At 58.7% G+C, this 19,154-nt stretch overlaps 1 protein-coding gene across 6 annotated transcripts in view; it reads left to right on the forward strand.

Annotated features, from left to right (window-relative positions):
• STK40 (serine/threonine kinase 40) overlaps nt 1-17,573 on the forward strand; it is a 37,784-nt gene extending 20,211 nt beyond the window's left edge. For 5 of the 6 annotated variants that reach the window (XM_082422163.1, XM_082422164.1, XM_082422162.1 and 2 more), the window contains 9 exons: nt 611-696; nt 1,010-1,153; nt 3,248-3,475; nt 4,264-4,316; nt 9,903-10,018; nt 12,702-12,846; nt 12,984-13,103; nt 13,671-13,755; nt 15,182-17,573. In XM_082422163.1, coding sequence (XP_082278289.1) covers nt 611-696; nt 1,010-1,153; nt 3,248-3,475; nt 4,264-4,316; nt 9,903-10,018; nt 12,702-12,846; nt 12,984-13,103; nt 13,671-13,755; nt 15,182-15,400 — 1,196 coding nt within the window. In that variant the 3' untranslated portion in view covers nt 15,401-17,573. The remainder of the gene's footprint in view (nt 1-610; nt 697-1,009; nt 1,154-3,247; nt 3,476-4,263; nt 4,317-9,902; nt 10,019-12,701; nt 12,847-12,983; nt 13,104-13,670; nt 13,756-15,181) is intronic. The other variant, XR_014252747.1, reaches the window with a different exon arrangement.
• Nucleotides 17,574-19,154: the final 1,581 nt, after the last annotated feature.

The raw sequence follows: 19,154 nt of genomic DNA on the forward strand, positions 1-19,154 counted from the left end.
GGGGTGGGGAGACGTGATCAGTTGAACGCTGGACAGGAACCAAATCATGCAAGACCTTGGAGGCCAAAAAAAGGAATGTTGATTGCAGGTTAAAAGCAGTGGAGTGCTGTTAAGGTTTTTTAGCAGTGCCTCGACATGTGACATTACCTGATTTATGCTCTGAAAGCTCAGGGTGCTGTCACAGGACATCAAGCCGTGTACATCTCTGAAAGTACAGAAGTTCCCAAAAGCTGATAACGTGGCTGTATCAGACCGCCAGGGGAACCTGTTAAAGGGACAGTTTCCTGGCTCCTCAGCCTGGAGTTGCTGATTCAGAGGGCCCAGGTTGCAGCTGGGATCTCTGTTTTAACACATACTCCTCGGAGATTCCAGCATGCACCCCGTGTTGAGAGCCCCTCTTGAGAAATGTGCCTGTAAAAGCCAAGTGTACTCAGGCAGATGCACACATACTGCTCCAGTTTTGGAGGGAGACCATGAGTTCAGTGGATGTGAACGTGGTGCCCTCCAGGAGAGAAGACCTAGCCAAAAGCCCACGTGGTGGCACAGTGCCCCACGGTGCCATGGTAGACAAGGCTCCTGAGAAGTAAGCCAGCGGCTGTCTGTGCCATAGGTCCCCGTCTGGGCAACTCACCAGTGCCAAGCATCGTGCAGTGTTTGGCGAGGAAAGATGGCACGGATGACTTCTATCAGCTGAAGGTAAGTGAGGCACCAGGCGTGGGGGGCTGGGGACCCCCGGGACATCCTACCAGCCCGGCTCCTCCCTCCTCCCACCTTCTTCTGCACCACTTGTGAACAAGAGCAGTGCACTTCTTCCCGGGGAGCTCTTTCTGTGCTTATATCACTTTGCTGTCACATTGGGAAAGACCGTTTCACTTCGTCCACGCATGTGTGGGTGCGTGTGCCAGGGTTGCATGGGAGGATGTGAAACCCTGCTCCTCCTGTTCTGGTCACTCTGCTTGGAAAAGTAAGGGTTGTGGGGTTTTGTTTTTGTGTGTGTGCCTTCCTAAAGATCCTTACACTTGAGGAGAGGGGCGACCAAGGAATAGAAAGCCAAGAGGAGAGGCAAGGCAAGATGCTGTTACACACCGAGTACTCCCTGCTCTCCCTCCTCCACACGCAGGATGGGGTGGTTCACCACCACGGGCTCTTCCAGGTGAGTGGCACCTCTCCCGTCCCCACCCCGGCTGGCACTGCAGGGGCCACATCACAGGACCCCCCAGTCTTCCCACATGCAGAACAGCGGGACTTCCTGGCGGGTGGCCTGGAGGTCTGGCTGGGCCAGCGAGCTCCTGCTCTGATGGTGGCAGCCTAGCGGGAATGCACCCAGTTTGCAGCTTGCAGGCTTTCTTTGAAGAGCCGCTTTTCTGAGAAAAGAGGAAAGTATGAAGTTATTTAAAGACACGGGCTCTTTCTAGCTGTGTTGTCAGGAATCAGCCAGGCCAGGGTGGAAGGGAGGGCAGTGAGGAAGGACGGGCGCCGGGGCACTGTGGATCTCTGCAGTTGCTTTTGGTACCAGTCCTGCTGCCTGCCCAGGCATTTCAGCTTCTGCGGCAAGGGTCCCTGAACCCCATACTCAGATGTTCCAGGTCCATTAGGAAAGGTACTAATTGGCGACTGGCACCCTGAAAAGAGCCCTCCCCGGGGCAGAACTGAAATTGCGTCTCCAGAAATGAAGAACCAGGTTCAGAATGCTGGAGGGTGGGGGATGGTTCCTGCTGAGGCCCCCGTGGAGCTTCTGCACCACCCTCAGCCAGATGCGCTGGCCAGGCCCGCTCATGCTTGGATGGACCTGGTACGCTAGAGGCAGCCTGGTGTCAGGGAAGGCACACAGGTTTTGGAGCGGGCAGTCCTGGATTCAGGTGGTGTGACCTCGAACGAGTCACTTCCTAAGCCTCAGATTCCTCATCTGCAAAATGAGAATAATGATAACCGTGCCTACCATGTGTGGTGGTGGGAAGATGAGTGAGAGGGTATAAAGCACCGAGCTGTCCCGGGACATACGTGCTCATCACCGTTGTTATATCAGGCAATAAGAACTCCTTGTCGGCTTGATTTCTTGAGGGAAAATAAGGGGAAAATGCCTCCCAGCCCCACACATAGATCCCACCGAGGTCTTTATTCTTAGATGTGCAATGAGAGGCACCTCTGAAATGTAGAGTGTCCCTTAAACATGAAATCAAATCGGGGGTGATTATGATTTCTTAGTATTTCATCGCTGGTAGCTTCCAGAGCTTGGCCCTGGTGTGTGTCATTTTGGATAAGAGAACCGGAGCGATTAGAGGTATGTCTAGGGTCCTCTCTGTGCCAGACACTGTGCTGGGCCTCTGGGGAAGAGGGGATGAGAGGTGTGATCCTGCTCGTGAGGAGAAACGTGGCGTTCAGTCCCCAGGAGTCCCCCAGTCGGCTGGGGCTGGCACCAAGGGCCTCCTCAAGCTGGGAGGGTCAAAGTCCTCATGTTGCACCTGTGTTTTCTCTTACTCGAAATACCTTTTCAGCAAGGAAAATGGGTCCAGAACTACCAACCTTGGGGTTGGTAGTGGTGCCCGCTTACCGAGCCCTGGCTTACCGATACTGAGTCCAGGTGCTTACTAAGCACTTGGCATGGTTGTCTTTTCTCTCAGCAACCTGTGAGGTAGGGGTTGCTGGCTCCCTTTCGCACACGAGGTACCAGGGTTGGAGAGTTTAGGTGAGCCGCCCCAGGTCCTGCAGCTAGGACAAGGTGGAGCCAGGGCCTGAACTCAGCCGTCAGGGGCCAGAGCCATACTCTTAACCACCATTACACGGCTGCCCAGAAGTCCTGCGTCCACGTGACAGCAGTTGTCTTGGACACGCACAACGCTTAGCTTCCCCCGTCTTGGACGCAGGAAGGACGTTTACATCGGTCATTGCTAGCATCCCTGGGAGTGCCAGGAGGGGAGGATGCCCCGGAGCCCTGAGTGTGCTGCCTGCACACTGAGCTCAGAGGGCCCTTTGACTTTCAGTGCCCAGCCCTGATCCAAACGCTTTGCAGTAGGATCAAAGCATGAAGTCTGAACCTGAGCTGCTTCAACCTGAGCCACTGGCTGGGCCTGGCACGGGGGGAAGCAGGGCAGTGCTGAGCGGCCCATGGGCCACGCTGCCCAGATCTCAGGCCTCTGCTGCTCTCACACATGCAGGCTTGTTCCAGGCTCCAGAGGAGAGCCCCAAGCCCCTGGCCCTGGCCCTGGTGGGCCCACAGCCAAGCCCTGGTCTGCCCCCTTCCTCCCAGGACCGCACCTGTGAAATTGTTGAGGACGCAGAATCCAGCCGAATGGTTAAGAAAATGAAGAAACGCATCTGCCTCGTCCTCGACTGCCTCTGCGCACACGACTTCAGTGACAAGACCGCCGACCTGATCAACCTGCAGCACTACGTCATCAAGGAGAAGAGGCTCAGCGAGCGGGAGACCGTGGTCATCTTCTACGACGTGGTGCGCGTGGTGGAGGCCCTGCACCAGGTGAGGCTCCGCCCCTGCGGCTCCCACCTTCTCTCCATGGAAAGCCGCCCTTCTTGCTGCTGCTCAGCGGAAGCAGCTCTGTCCCGCCCTCACCCGGTGTGCTTTGCAGCTGGGAACATCCAGAAGGAAAGTGGCCGGATGACACGCACACCTGAGGACACGGTGCTACAGGCCTCAGCCCACGGCCCTGGGGAGGTGCGGGCAGCCCAGCAGAGCCCTGTGCAGAAATGCCTCAGCAGTCGAGAGGCTAAGCGGGAGATACCCACTGGGTGCAGCCACAGCCTGTCTCTGAGCTTTTCCTAGGGCTGGGGGTGTCGGGAACCCCGAGGCACAGGTTAGGAGAGCCTGGGCCTCCTCCAGACACACAGCTTCTGCGGGCCAAGCCTGCAGTACTTGGTCATCAGAACCATGAGAATTCACCTCTGACCCCAGATCTAGGCAGGTGCTTGGGATTTTTTGGTTGCTTTTTTGGTTCTTGGTTTTTTGGTGGGATGTTTGGTAGAGGCAGAGAGAGGAGTGGTTTTCTCCATTGGCTGCTGCCCTAAGGGGAGAAAGAACTGGGGTAAACACCCTGTGTGGGGCAGAGACTGCCTGGGCTCGCATGTTACCTAGTTCATCCGCGTGGTTAACGAGGCCCTAAGTGGTCCGGATCTGTCTGGCTTGCAAGTCAAGGCCCAAGCCTAAAGAGACATGTCTTCCCCAACACCTGGAGAGCCCACCTCTTACAGGCTGGGCCCGACCCTGGCTCTCCTCTTCACAGTGCAAACCATGTGCCTGTTGTTTTCCAGAAAAACATTGTGCACAGAGACCTGAAGCTTGGGAACATGGTGCTTAATAAGAGGTAAGCTTCGCTTTTCTTCTTTCGTGATGTAACCTCGGGGTTGGGACAGGCTACGTGCTGCAACTACCCAGAGCCCTGCAGCGTCCCCATGGGGATTCTGACTCATGGGGCCAGGGGATGGGATGCTTGCTTCTGTCTTTTGCCACATGGGAATATGGTGCTTGCTAAGAAGGGGAGCCTTAAAGGCCACAGAAGGGGAGCTCTGGGAAGGACTTCAGCAGTCCCCCTGGTCCATTCATTTGTCATGCCCAGTGGGTGCACAGTAAATGACTATAAAAAATAGACCAATAGGTGACAGAATGACAGATGAGCAAAACAAGGCTTTGTCGTGGATCAGGTTCCCAGGAAACAGACTGAGATGTACGTGCAGGAAGTTTACTGAGGCGCGTTCTCAGGGAGAAGGGGGCAGGATTGGGCTGAGGGAGAAGTTAAACTCTGGGCAGTCACGACAGGGCCTCAGCCTGGAAAGCCAGGTGGCCCTTCAGATGCCCCAAATCAAGTCCGGGGGCACACGGCCCTGTATCCCGACTGTGACCAGCCACTGAATGCAGGCTGCTCCCGGGGGCATAGCTTTGGGCAAGGCAGCTTCCTTTGGCTGAGAGGACTTCCTGGAAAAGGACACAGCTGTGAGTGGTCAGAAGCCGACATTCCCAGCAGCAGGGAGGGAGCACCTTGATATTGGAGGGGATCTGGGCAGCTCACCCCAGCACCCTCGGTGAGCCAGTGGCAGAGGGAGATCACATGAGGCTCCTGCCTCAGGCTGTCACCCCACTCAGGCAGAGGGTCTGGGCCCCTTCTGAGTGATCTGGGGCAATGGTAGAGGGACACCAACATGCAGGGTCCCAGGACCGATGGGAGGAGAGCCCACCCTGTGTGTCACCAAGATACTAGAAATGCAGGGCCGGGAAGGGCACACCTCCCTCACCCGCTCTCCCTGAGCCTCTCACCCTCACCTCTCTCTCACCTCCCGGTGTTAAAGTGGGTCGGAGGGCTTGCAAATGGCAGGCAGCACACGCCTCATGGCAGAAGTGGTGTGGTGGGGGATTTGTTCCATAACGTGGTTGCCCGCGCTGGAGGGGCCTGGGCCCACTATCCCTGTGAAGTGGCCAAAGCCACACTGGTCACAGGAAAAGGAGCTCTGGGGAGGGGCATGGGGCACCAGACCCTTCAGTGCCAGCCCGAGATGCCACTGGGAGGGTGCTGCCGCCCCTCCGCACTCGGCGCGTCCCCAGCCCCGCCCGGCACTGGAGCCGCAGACAGCCTCCCGGAGCTTGCCGCTTGGGGCGACCGGAGGGCAGCTGTCACTGTACGAGGGCCAACGTGCAGAGGGCGGAGCGGGCAGAGACTCTGGCCATCTCAGTCAGTTCGTGAAGGATGAGTAAAGATTTGCCTGCCTGAGAAAAGTGAAGTGGTTAAAACCTGGCCCTGTCGTGCTGCACGGGGAGGAGGGCAGGAAACAGGAGTTCCAGGGCTGCTTGAACGCTTGACCGGCCGAGAGAGAGTTAGGAAAGCCAGGGAGGAGTGGGCCCTGGGGGTCAGACCTGGCTGACAGCACAGCACTGCCTCTTAATTACCCTTGAGACCGTGAGCACTCGTTCCTTTGATTATTCACCTGTTGATTAAGCCGTTCATGTATTGAGAAGCTGCTGTGGTACCAAGCACTCCTCTGAACTTCCGTGTCCTCATCTGTGAAAGCAGAGATGATTATGCCTTCCTGCAGAGACTGGCCCTCATAAGCGCACCCTGTGCTAGCCAGCCGGGCCTGCAAGGCCTGTATGCTCGCTCCCTCTGGAGATGAGGCCTGCAGTGTGGTGAGTGGCCGACGAGGATGCCAGTGGCCAGGTCCCGAGGCACCCCGGCCCCAGCTCTGAACTGCACAAGGAGAGGTGTCAGAAGGTGCAGACCATCCTGGCCCTGAGAGCATATTGTCTTCATGTCGGGAGGCTCGGGCCCTGGCCTTCCGTGGGATGTTGGGCCAGTCACCATCCCACTCTGGGCTGCAGGCTCACTGTTCACAAAGTCCGTCTGGCTGCAGAGCCCATGGTCTCCCAGGCTTCCGTGCAGCCATTCATTGGCTCTAAGTGAGCGTCCCGAGGGTGCTTATGGGCATGCACCATCAGGGGCTCCTGCACCGCTAACCAGGCCAGCACCCCAGGCCTCTTTGTCTCTGTGGTGGCTTAGCTTCTGGCTCCCACTTCTCCAGGCCCCCCTAGGTTCTGGGAATGTAGTCGGAAGGTGACACCTTCTTGAGTAACGCCGGTGTAGCTATGGCAGCTCTTCCGGGAGTGTCCATGCGTGTGTGTGTCTGTGTCTGTGTCTGTGTGCGTGCATGTGCACGCATGGGTGTGTTTCCCTGGGATTGCAGAGCACCCACACCTCATTCAGACCCTGGGTCTTGGCTGCACATCCTTTAACCCTATAATCCCCTGTCTGTCTTGGGCAGACAGAGGTTCTGGCCACCTCTCACTTGAGTCACGGGTGCCAGGAAGGCGCCGGGGGTGCTGCAGGGACCCACGCTGGCCGCCCAGTGCCTGCTCCCATGTGTCCACGCGCGCACCCCTCCCCTCTTGGGGCCTCGCTTTCATCCTTGCGAAGTCAAGGGTGGACCTGGAGGAGCTCCAGCCCCTTCCTGCCCATCAGGCCAGGCCCTAAGTCCAGCTGGAGAGGCAGCAGACGAGCTGGAGACTCCCAGCAGGACGGAGCGCTCCCAGGGAGGGAAACAGGGAGAAGGGTTTGCAAGGCAGCTGCTACAGCAAGTTCCCCTGCCATGGATAAAGGGCAAGGGTTGCCATCTGAAATTCCCTTTTGAGGTTGGCTGTGGGTTCTTTCTCCGTCCTTTCTTTTCCGCGTGGGCACGTTGCACGCCCAGTTCCTAGAAAAGGAGACACACTGTGGTAGCCCAGAGGGCCATAGCTAAAGAGTGACTCACTGAGCGGGCCCTCCTGACGCGGAGCTCCCTCCTTGCACCCCTGCTGCCCTTGCCTCTCCTGCCAGGACCAGCCTGGGGGGTCTGGACTCCCAGGGATCTGTGCGCCGCGCCGACTGGGGCAATGGTGGCGGGCAGGGAGCATCGCCAGGCTTCTGGAGGGCTGGGAACTGACCGTGTGGTTTCCTGTGGGAGAGGCTCCAACCCGGCCATGCCGCCCACCCAGCAGAGTCTCGGCCGAGCTTTTCTCGAGCCCCACGGGCAGAGGGCTGGCAGGTCCTGCTGGCAGAGTGGAGTGGAAGGCCAGCACGCGGGCACGTGTGCTCCAGGGCCTGTCGTCACAGTGTGGCTCCTCTCACCCACGACCTCAGCACGCTGTGTTCCCTGGGGTCTCCACCGGTAACCTCCACCAGCTGTGCCCACCGTCTGAGGATGAGATATCATCCGAGCTGGCCCTTAGTAATCAGTCACTATTTGCCAGGCCCTGGATTCAGTGCTTTCCCTGGGATTATCTTCTTATCTTGTAAAGTCCTAACACAGCCCTGGGAGTTAGGTGCTAATGTTTTCCCTGTTTTACAGATGAGGAAATTGAGGTTTAACAGAGATTAAATAGCATGACCGAGATCACACAGCCAGGAAGTGGCAGAGCCAGGCCTAGAACCCGGGAATCTGACTCCCAAGCCCACCAGACTCTCCCCTGAGCGGTCCTCCTCCCAGCGTCTCAGGCCTCCAGCTGCCGTGGCCAGCTCTGACGAGGGGAGAAAACGCAGTGCGTCTGCTGTGTGGGGCCCTCGTGGACAAGAGGCCCGAGCAGGCCGTATTCAGTGACGTGGGCGGTTCTGAGCGGGAGCAGCCCACTTCTTGACGTGATCCTTGCCCGAGACCCTTCTCCTGCCTTCTCAGACTCTAGCTGCCCTGGGGGCCACCAGGCAGGTTTCCGTGGCATCTGCCAGGGCAGGCCTGTACGGAGGGCGAGGGCCAGCATTTCCATTTGGAACGCCTGGGACAGACTGGCCTTTGTTGTGCACCAAGCCCTTGCCCGCAGAATTCCCCAGGAAAGCTGAAGGGCTCGCGGAGCCTCGTGAGCGCAGCCGCACACACCTGTGCCTCTGAGCCAACCTCTTCTCCCCCTGGAGGCTCTTCTACGGAGAGGCCGCCCGAGGCCCCTGGTGGGGCTTCCCTTCCTGCCGTCTTCCCAGGCTTCTCCGCCCAGCCAGCCGGCTGTCACAGCAGAGGGGCCCTTCCTCCCTGTGCCCCCCGACACAGGCCGAGGAAACTCTGCACCCTCACCCTGCGTCCCCAGGGGTGGTGTACGGCGTCCTCTCTGGGCCGGTTTTTGTTCTCGTTGTGAGCCTCCTAGAAAGGACCGGAGCCCAAAGCTACTCTCACCACGGCTCTCTCAGATGGGGAATCTGTGGTTTTCTAGCAGTGCAGAGTCTGCTGTACAAGACAAGGGGTGAGTCACCTTGGATGGAACGGAAGGGAAAGTCAGGTGCTGGGCATTGTCCCGGGACCCAGTGGGCACCCCACTGGTGTCACTCAGGAGTGCGGAGTCCGAGGTCAGACAGACCTGGGTTGGATCCTGCTCCACTCTTCACTAGCTGTGTGACCCTGGGCAAGTCTCTCCACTTCTCTGTGTCCTGATTGCATCATCTGTGAAGTGGGCGGCGAGAAAGTCTCCCTTGTAGGCTGTTGTGAGCGGTGAATGAAAACAGTCCCCATCGGTCACTTAAGCCAGGGTCTGCACTTACTAAGCATTAGTTTTTTTGTTTAAACTTTCTTCCCTGTTCCTTTTTTTTTTTTAATTTATTTTTATTTTATTTATTTTTTTGGCCGCGTTGGGTCTTCATTGCTGCGTGCAGGCTTTCTCTAGTTGCGGCGAGTAGGGACTACTCTTCGCTGTGGTGAGCGGGCTTCTCATTGCAGTGGCTTCTCTTGTCGCGGAGCACAGGCTCTAAGCACGCAGACTTCAGCAGTGGTGGCTCACGGGCTCTAGAGCGCAGGCTCGGTAGTTGGTGGCGCACGGGCTTAGTTGCTCCGCGGCATGTGGGATCTTCCCGGACCAGGGCTCGAACCCGTGTCCCCTGCATTGGCAGGCGGATTCTCAACCACTGCGCCACCAGGGAAGACCCAGCATTAGTTTTTAGTGCTGTTGGTGATGCTGTGATAATAATAAAAGTGAGGACCCAAGGGATCAGCACTGGGGGACTGAAGGAAGGAGGGCCTCCAAGACTCTGCTGGACTTCGTCTTCCTCCTGTGCAAATGAGGGAACCGGGCTAGGTCTCCAGTTCCTCCCAGTCTACTGATAGATACTGTGTGTGTGGAGATTGCAGAAATCTCTGCAGTTCTTCCAAGCCCTAAGCTGTAGCCGCAAGACTCAGCCAGGGCGCAGGTTCAGGGGAGCACCCTGAAGCTCCCCTGGTCAGAGTGACTCAGCTCCCTGCGGGGACAGCTCGGCAGGTGGCAACCAAGGGCGACTGGCCTGTGTCAGCACCCCCAGTGGCACTCCCCACGCAGCTCCGGGGAGGCCGGGAGGGCCAATGGAGCAGAAAAGGACGTGGGTGTGATTCCTCTGTTCCTTGGACGAGAGGTGGGGACAGCTGGGGCGCCCGTGGGTACAGACGCCGAGGTTTGTTCACCCTCTGCCTCCCGCCCCCAGGACTCATCGGATAACCATCACCAACTTCTGCCTCGGGAAGCATCTCGTGAGCGAGGGGGACCTGCTGAAGGACCAGAGGGGGAGCCCCGCCTACATCAGTCCAGACGTGCTCAGCGGTATGTGCAGGGTGCCAGGCAGCAGGCCCTGGGACCTCACACAGCCAGGCTCTGCAGCCATTCATTCAGTCAACAAACTATCTATGGGTGTGCCCCGGGCTAGGTGTTGGGGCTTCATCGGTGGCCCAAACCAGTACTGTCCCTCCAGGTACAAAATTTGGGGTCCCATGGAGGAAGAAGATGGTAATCATTACACTAGTTACTCTCTGAGATTAGTGCTTGGAAGGAAAGAAACGTGATTTCTGTGAGTATGAGGAACGGGTGCTTGAAGGCCCTCCCCGGGGAAGTGGCGTTCGAGCTGAGGTTGTGAGGATAAATAGGAACCCACGAGGGGTGTGACTGGGCGGAGGTGGCGCCACATAGTTGAGGAAACACAGAAGGCCCCTGAGGCTGCTGCTCAGAAAGTTCAGGGGGAGGCCAGAGAGGTGGATGGGGGTCCAGCCACGCAAGGCCTAATGGAGGCCCTGTTGAGAAACGCCATCCTTTAATTCAAGTGCGAGAGGACGCCGCTGAAGAGGTCTTCACTGAGACTACCGTGATGAGACTTGCATTTCAAAGATAATACTCCCTTTGTTTGTTTATTCATTCATTCATTCATTCATTCATTCTGCTGGTATTTACCGAGGGCCTGCCACATACGAGGCTCTGTTCTAGACACTTTGGTTACAGCAGTCAACAGTCAGACAAACATCCTGCCTCCATGGATGGTGAGCTGACTTTCTAGTGGGGCTGAGACAGGTAATACACAAAATAAGTCAATTATGTAGCTATCACCTTCTGATAAACTATTAGTGCTGGGTGCTGTACTGAGCATATGACAGGCATCATCTGTATAAAACCACACAGCTACCCTGTGAGGTAAAATTTTTACAGATGAGAAAATTGAGGCTCAGAGAGATCAGACCTCTTGTTCAAAGTCACAGCTAATAGTAAACCAGAAAACTGAGGCTCGATCCCAGGGCTGCCTCCTGCCCAAGCCCACGCTTCCGTTTCACCGTAGGCTTTCTTTCCTTTCTTGCTTGTCCTTTGCCAGATTGGGGTCCCTCTCTCTGTCCTGATCCCTCCGGGGACCAAGGGCTCACATCCGCTCCCATCCCTGCGATGCGAAGGTTTCAGGGTTGTCTACAGGGCCCATTATCCCCAGCACTCACACATGTGCCTCCCTCCCCACAGTGGCAGAAGCAGCCTCTTCCCGAGTTGTCGCGTGTCTTCCTGTGGAGCAGGCTGCTCTAACTTGCCACGAGCATTTGCAATCTCCTTGGAGGCCTTCTCCCAGCTGAGGCTTCTGCTGGAGCATCAGGCCCCTCCCAGGGCTACCTCTGCAGAGGGCAGTGGTGCCACTCTCCAGGCCTGGGGATTTTGGGTGGAGTCCCTGTGGCCTCTGCTAGAAGATCTGGGTGCCAGGGGTGCATCCCAACTCCCTGAGCACCCCTCCCCCACCAGCCCAGCCCAGCCTGGATACCCTCCCTGAGAGTCCCGAAAGCATCCCTGTAGTTGACAGACCAGAGCTGTGTCAGAGGTGGGGTCTGTGACTGTATGCAGGCCTGGGGGTGGAGGGGCTGCCTCTGGTCAGGCCTCCTCAGCAGTGCCAGGCTGGGGTGGCCTCCACGTGCCGTCACTCCCACCTGCTGCCCTCGACCTCTGTCTCTGGCTCTTCCAGACTCATGCCATTCTTGAAGGGTGAAACAGAGGAACCCCCTGCATCAGAAAGAGACCTGGACTGGGAGACCAGAGACCTGGGCTCTGGGACTGGCCTTGTGAATACCCAGCTGTGTGACTTTGGCCCTCAACCCCCCTCTCTGAGCCTCAGTCTCCTTGTGGGTTAAAAGCTGAAAATAGTCCTGCCTCCCTACATTGTTAAGAGGATGAAGTGGGGTGACTCAAGTGGGTTTTGATCCCAGGTCTGCCTTTCATTGACTCTGTGTGCCAAGCACAGACCTCAGCACCAGGCATGAAGCTGTGAAATGGCAGTCATGGCCTTGCCCTCACAGTTCATAGTCTGGTTAATACCTGTGTGACCTTGGGAAAGGTACAGATGTCTCTGGGCCTCTATTTTCTCATCTATAAAATCAGGATGATAATAGCCCCTACTTCATTAGGTCCCTGTGGGATTAAATAAGGCCATAACCCAGTGTCTGGCGCACTAAACCATAGCTGGCATTGTCATTACCAAAAGGAAAGCTTGAAGTTCACTGTTCCTTCAAAAGTCAAAGCTCAGGGAAAAGTCACCTGACGGTTAGAGCTCCTGGGAGAGCTTGTCTGCTGCAGGGGCCGGACCAGCGCCCGAGAGCTCGCAGTCAGTAGAGCAGGGCTGGTGCTGTGAGGAGGAGGCGTGAAACGTGCCCAGGAGGGCGGGCTGCACAAGGCCAGGTGTGACCCCTTCCCCTCAGGGGTCACGCCAAGGCGGAGCACCCCCCCCTGGGGAGCCGGGTCTCCAGAGCACGAGTGGGAACCAGCCTGCCGAGCGGAGGAGGAACGAGCATGGCAGAAGCTCAAGGACTGGGCCCGTGCGGCTTGCTCTGGGAGGAAGCATGGCGGGGCGGGGGTGACTGGAAGTGAGGGTGCCAAGGCGGAGGGGTCCTGTGGGTAGGACTTCAGGCGCGAAGCCAGTAAGCCAAGGGAGTGCCAGGGCCGTTCTTCACCAGCCCTGGGCTGAGTGTGCATGTGTCCATGTGCCCTGCAGGCCGGCCGTACCGGGGCAAGCCGAGCGACATGTGGGCCCTGGGCGTGGTGCTCTTCACCATGCTCTACGGCCAGTTCCCCTTCTACGACAGCATCCCGCAGGAGCTCTTCCGCAAGATCAAGGCCGCCGAGTACACCATCCCCGAGTGAGTCCTCCCTCCCTGGAGTCCAGCCCTTCAGGCTTGAGGGCTGGAAACAACACAGTGAGGCTTAGAGTCCTGGGTCCGAGACCCAGCACCAGCCCACCCCGCCTGAGCCTCTCCCTCTCTCTCTCCTGCATCAGGGACGGACGGGTTTCTGAGAACACCGTGTGTCTCATCCGGAAACTGCTAGTCCTCGACCCCCAGCAGCGCCTGGCTGCTGCCGACGTCCTGGAGGCCCTCAGTGCCATCATTGCGTCGTGGTGAGTGGGCAGGGGCAAGGCTGGGTTCTGCCCACCTGTAGGCACTGTCCTGCCTCCGCAGAAAAGTAGCCTGAGGTTGGGCCCGCTTCTCCTCCAGGCAGAGTCAGATCTCCAGATTCTCCTGATGGGCAGGGTTGGGAGGGTGCAGGCAGAACTCAGGGTTGAGCATCTCCTGCGTGCCAGTCCATGCCAACTATGGGATGGGTATTATCTCACTGAGTTCTCACCACAGCCTGCGAGGTGGAAATTGTCCCCCATTTATTGGGTGAGGGAATTCCTGGGCAGTCCAGTGGTTAGGACTCTGTGCTTTCACTGTCGAGGGCCTGGGTTCAATCCCTCATCAGGGAACTAAGATCCCACAAGCCTCACGGCCAAAATATATGGAGAGAGAGAGAGAGAAAACTGAGGCCCAGAGAAGCAGAGGCAATCATGTCAGGAAGGGGCTGAGCTGGGACCTATCCCAGGTCTGTTGATTCCAGCCAAGTCTCCGAGCAGCGGGGACCTGGCTGTCGGGGGAGCAGGGCCCGGGCTGCCTGGACCAGCCTGACTTCCCGGCCTCCCCTGCAGGCAGTCCCTGTCCTCTCTGAGCGGGCCTTTGCAGGTGGTTCCTGACATCGACGACCAAATGAGCAACGCAGACAGCTCCCAGGAGGTGAGTTGGGGAGGGCAGGCTGGGCAGGGCTGCAGGGGCCCCTCGGTCCCTTTCCCAGCCAGGGCCTCCTTGGCCTCTCCCCAGCCCTTGGAGCTGGGAAAGAGAGACCTAAGTCCTCAGCCTGAGCTGCCTGGGGCCTGCCTTGGGCCTGGCTCAGCTGGCAGTTCCGTGGCCTGACAGAGGGGCTGTGAGGCAGTCGGGGAGGAGGCCCCACGGTGGGGAGGCCTCACGGCAGCTCAGCCTGGCCCTCCCTCAGCTTCCTCTTCCTGCCCAGGCCCTGGCTCTGCCATATGCCGGCCCTTTAAACGGTCACACTGGTCTGCCCCTCTGACTCACAGGGTTCTCTCTTGCCCTTCCTGCTTTTAGTTTTTCAGATGATTCATTTTCTCCCAGTTTTCTCTCCTCCCCTGTTGCCTGCACTGGAGAAAGTGCTGGGCCCAGGGTCGGGGCGGAGACCAGGGCGCAAGGCAGCTAGCGGGTGATCTTAGGGTGCGTCCTGGAGGGCAGGGCTTGGCCGAGCCCGGGGAGGGAAGCTGTAAGGACCCTCCCTCTCTGGGCCCCCCTGGAGTCCCACAGCAAGCACTGGCAGGGAGGACCGGACGGAGCCAGCCTGGGACTACAGCAGAGCCTCCTGGCCCTCGAAGAGAGTTCCAGGCCCTGCCCCCCAGCTCCCACCCGCTCCCAGGGCTGTCCAGCAGCTAAAAATAATCATCACTGGCACGTAGTGAGTGCCCCCCCAGTACACCTCATTCAATCCACACTACAGGCCTATGTGTCCTGTGTTCTTATCTCATTTCACTAAAGAGGAAACGGGTTCAGAGAGGTGAAGTAATTTTCCCAAAGTCGCACAGCTTGGAAGTAGTGGCTGAGCCTTGAACCCAAGTCTGATTCCACAGCCCTGCTCTCCCCCTCTGATGATTAGCACAGGGACCGCCCACTTCAGTCCCTGTGACTGTGCCTGGGCTGTCCCAGGGAGCTCAGCCTGGGGCAAGACGGAGAAACAGGGTTGCCCAGGTGCTGGCACCCCAGCCCCAGGCCGCTCTCTTACCACTTGACCTGCCCCGGTCCCTCGAGAGCCTCTGTGAGGGGAGACTACTGCCCCATTTCACGGGGGCGGGTGGGACGCTAAGCCTTCTGAGGGAATGTGACCTCTTCCAAGGTCAGTGAGTTATGGGAGATCACAGGTCTGAGTGACACCCAGGGTGGCCAGCAAGGTGAGGTCCAAGTTGGCTGGAGGGCTTCCGAGACCCACACTCTGGGCCACTAGATCGGGCCTGAGGGTGTGGTGCCTGGGGAGGGAGGCCCCTGAGGCGGGCCAGCTGACACTGCCCTGCTCTTCCCTCTTGCGTTTCCGCCTCTCTCGCCCCCTCTCTCTGCCGGGCTCCCTCTCTCTGCCGGGCTCTGTGGGTCTGTCTCTGCCGCGCAGGCGAAGGTGACGGAGGAGTGCTCCCAGTACGAGTTTGAGAACTACATGCGGCAGCAGCTGCTGCTGGCCGAGGAGAAGAGCTCCGTGCACGAGGCCCGCAGCTGGGGGCCCAGGCGGCAGCTGGGCAGCGTGCCGCCCGTGCGACGGCTGGGCCACGACGCGCAGCCCGTGAACCCCTTGGACGCAGCCATCCTGGCGCAGCGCTACCTGCGGAAATAGCAGCCTCGGGCAGGGGCACCGGCACCGGCACCACCCACCACCTCTTCCCGGCCCCCAGCCGACAGCCCGGCTCCCCGGCTGGGCCCCGTAGCGCTGAACTCTCTCCCGGGCCGCACCGGGGACGGGGCAGGGACAGCCCAGGTCACACATGGGGTCAGCAGAGGTACCACGAAGCTACCTTTTGGAATGATTGCTTGATTGTTTGGTTTTTTAATCTGAGAAGCCTAGATAACTAATCTGCTTTTAATCATGACGTTTTAATCTACCTCTGTCTCTTTAACCATGCTGTCTCTGGACTGAGTGAAAGGGAGGAGGAGGGAGCCCGCCCACCCGGGGGCCGACCGCCACCGACCCACTGACCCCCGGGGGCAGCTGCCCCCCACAGTCCACATAAGCTGAAAGTGCAGCTCGCTGCTGGCTCCCAACATGAATGCCCGCTCCCCACTGCCCTCCCAGGCCCCTCGCAGTCTGTTTTCCTCCCTCCCCTTCTGACCCCAGGCCCCTCAGTCCAAGCTTTGGAAAACTGTCACCTCATCTTAAGCGGAATTCAAATGTATTTATTTTTGTACTGAAACCAACTTCTCTCCCATCTCTAGGTGGCTCGGCCCATGGCCACTCCCTGCCCCCAGCCTGGCTGGACAGCAGGGAGTCCACAGCCCCCGATGGGCCCCCTCCTCGCCCCCAGGCTCAGAAGCCCCTTCTGGCCAGTCCCCTTCCACCTCCAGCCCACCAGTCCCTCCTTGTTTCTGGTGATGCGGAGGCCTTTCTACACTTGGTTCTCTCTCTCCCATCTCAGCTTCTCTGAGGTGCTGTACACCCGCATCGGCCCTGGTTTCCTCTTCCACCCCTCACCGTGGTACCGAGGTGACACCGACATGGATGGGAAGGGTGCCTGGTGGGGGGCTGGTGAGAGGTGCTCTGGGCCAGCTGTGAACAGGCGGCCCTGCTTGCACGTCGTCTCACTCCCCTCACTCCTCTGTGTTCAGAGAACCGTGGGGGCATCTCCTCTCCCGCCGCTGCCTCGTAATAGAGGTGGTGTCTCTCCCAGCAGACCACCAGGGGTGCCAGGGTCCTTCCTGGGGGCTGCAGGGCTCGTGGGGAGAATCGGAGGGACTGGGGGGCCCAGCCTGGCTTGAGAACAGCCCTGCTGCCCTTTTTGAGCCGAGATTTTGAAGTGGATGCCCGTCTTGCCAGAAACGCTGTTCTCACCAGAATGCCCTCCTTCCCGCTCTCCCACACTGGACTTGGCCCTGCCCAGTGCCAAGCAAAGACCTTCCCCTGGCCTACCCTCCCCAGGCCCCTCAGAGCAGCGGAGCGTTCCCCTCCAGGCAGCCCTGGGCCCTCGGGCCCTTCCTGCCTGCCTTCTCCCCAGTGGGGAGGTGACAGAGGCCTGCGTGACCTTGTTTCCCAGGGTGTGAGCTGCCCCCTCCCCAAAAGCTGACTCACTGTGAGTGACTTGGGCAAGGTCCCAAACCTCCTTGTGCCTCAGTTTCCCCATCTGGAAAAAATGGGGCCACCTCTTGCCAGCAGTAGCAGGGCCGCCCACGCCCCTTCCTCCCCATGCCCCCATCCCAGCACGTGGGCGCCTCGTGCCTCTGCCTCAGTGGGTCTGTGGGAGCCCGCCTGAGCCCAGCACTTACTCCCCTGAGCACCGGCTCAGCCTGCCTCAGCCGTCCAGCTGCTGAGAGCCAGGGTCTCGTGCTGGGGTGGGGAGGGGCGGGGGCGGGGGGGCGGGATGCCCTCTTTTCTATATTTATTTCAAAAAGAAGTCTCCTAAAGGAGTAGAAATGCAGTCCGGCCCAGGGCTCGCAGCCCCTGTGACTGTCCTCCCGTGAGGGCCTCACCCGAGCCCCTCGTCCGGCAGCCTGCCCAGACCCTCCGGGCCTGCTTGCCTGGTGGTCTTTCTCCTCCTTTTCAAAGCAATATCCTCCAGGTCTGCAAAGCCTGTCAGACAGACTGGTCCCTTCCAAGGTCAGCCCATGTGTCTGAGTAATTTCTGGCAAAGCAAATGAGAGGAGTTTGGGTCTGCCCTCACTGGGTGTCACACGCTGAGAGAAGTCCTATTGTAAAAAAACAAAACGGGAAAAGTCACAAAAAAGTTTGTATAAAGTCATATTTTTGTACTACATGGGGACTCTTCCTGCATGTCAGCAATAAAACTTCCTGATCTGGAGCCAGCGTGGCCTGTGTCGTCTCTTACCCTCCTCGCCGCGTCTCCATCTCTCCCACCCAGCCACGCAGCGCAGGATTCCTGTAGCTCTTGGCTCTGCCACCAGGTGCCCTGGACGGGCGCTCCCTCACCCTAGCAGCCATCACTGTCTTGAATGGGGGAGGGGGCCAGAACCTCCTAGCAGTCTCCCAGCCCCGTTGGTCCAGCCTCCCACCAAGTGCCCAAGGGGGAACTCCCCGCTTGGCTTGGCTCAGCCCAGACCTGCGCAGGAAGGAGGCGTCCCAGAGCAGCTGCCACCATCAGGGTATCAATCCTCTCTCCCCTCCAAACCTCCATCTGGGATGGGGGAACCCTAGCCAGACAGACTGCACGTGTGCCCACGTGCCCATCCAGGGCAGCTGCGGTAAGAAGCGCCAGGCCAGGCCTTTTCCTGTACCACCCTCCTCTCCATAGGAAACCAAGGGGGGGGTTCCTTCCTTCCTTTCTTCTTTCCTTCCTTCCTTGGCCTAAATTTAGACTTTGCAGATTGAGCACTGGAGCAGTGAAGCTAGAGGTGGGCTGGCCCTGTCCCCAGCACACCACAGCGCACAGACAGACCCACTTTTGTGCTGGAACCCACACAGGCCCAGGTCACGAAAGGAGCAGAGATCCGTGCCAGAGGAGCCCCTCTGGCAGGTGTCCACACAGCAAGAGGGGGTGGCGCCTCCCCAAGGTGTGGGAAGGCCCTGATTCTTTGCAAATTCTTCAGGGCGGGCCCCGGGGCCCCCATCCCTCCCTGTTCCCACAGCTACCGCAGCAGCCGGGTGGCCCCTATCTTCCTGGCCACTCCCGAATCTGTACAAATGTTGCCTGTTACCTTATCTGTGGCACTGTCCCGGATGCAGCGCCAGAAGCTGCCCCACTGCCAGCCCACCCGGGGCCACACTCCGCTCCACCAGCCATGCCCCCTGGGCCTCATCTCCATCTCGGCCTCCCTCTTGTGCCCCCGACCCGATCAGCCTCTGTTCTGCACACAGGTTATCACCTGGGCACCTATGTGTCGGGCTTAACTTCAGCAACACCCAAGACAGCAAGTCGCATGCGGCCAGGGACTTTTTGTTTTGCTCATTGTGTCCTCAGCACCTAGAACTGGCTGGGTGCGCAGCTGTCACGCCAGAACTGTTGCTTCATTGATCTAAACTTCTTAGATTGCCCTTTACCGGTTTTTCTTGTGAGCCCTGGAAGCAAAGCAAGGGGAAAGTACCAGAAAGGCGGCTGTGATCAACAGCCTCCTATGCTCCTGAGGAGTCAAACAAGAACTGAGATGTTTCCAGCAGTGTTAACCACCGCCTGGTCCCCAGCGCCCTCAGGCAGAGCAGCTTCAGAAAGAAGCCAGTCTGGAGCTGTGGCGCTGTCTCTGGAGCTGTGGCGCTGTCTCCCGTGGGAAAGGAAGTGAGGAGACGGAGGCTCGGAGGCTGAGCTGTGCAACCTCCAAAGCCAGGTTAGCCTTGACTTCTTGCCTCTTTCCCTCTCGTACCCCATGTCCAACCCTCTGTTGAGCCTGCCGGCCAGCCAGGCAATACCTGACCACTCCTCACAGCTCCT

This window comes from Balaenoptera physalus (genome assembly GCF_965194825.1).
Source record: "Balaenoptera physalus genome assembly, chromosome: 1".
NCBI classification, from domain to species: Eukaryota; Metazoa; Chordata; class Mammalia; order Artiodactyla; family Balaenopteridae; genus Balaenoptera; species Balaenoptera physalus.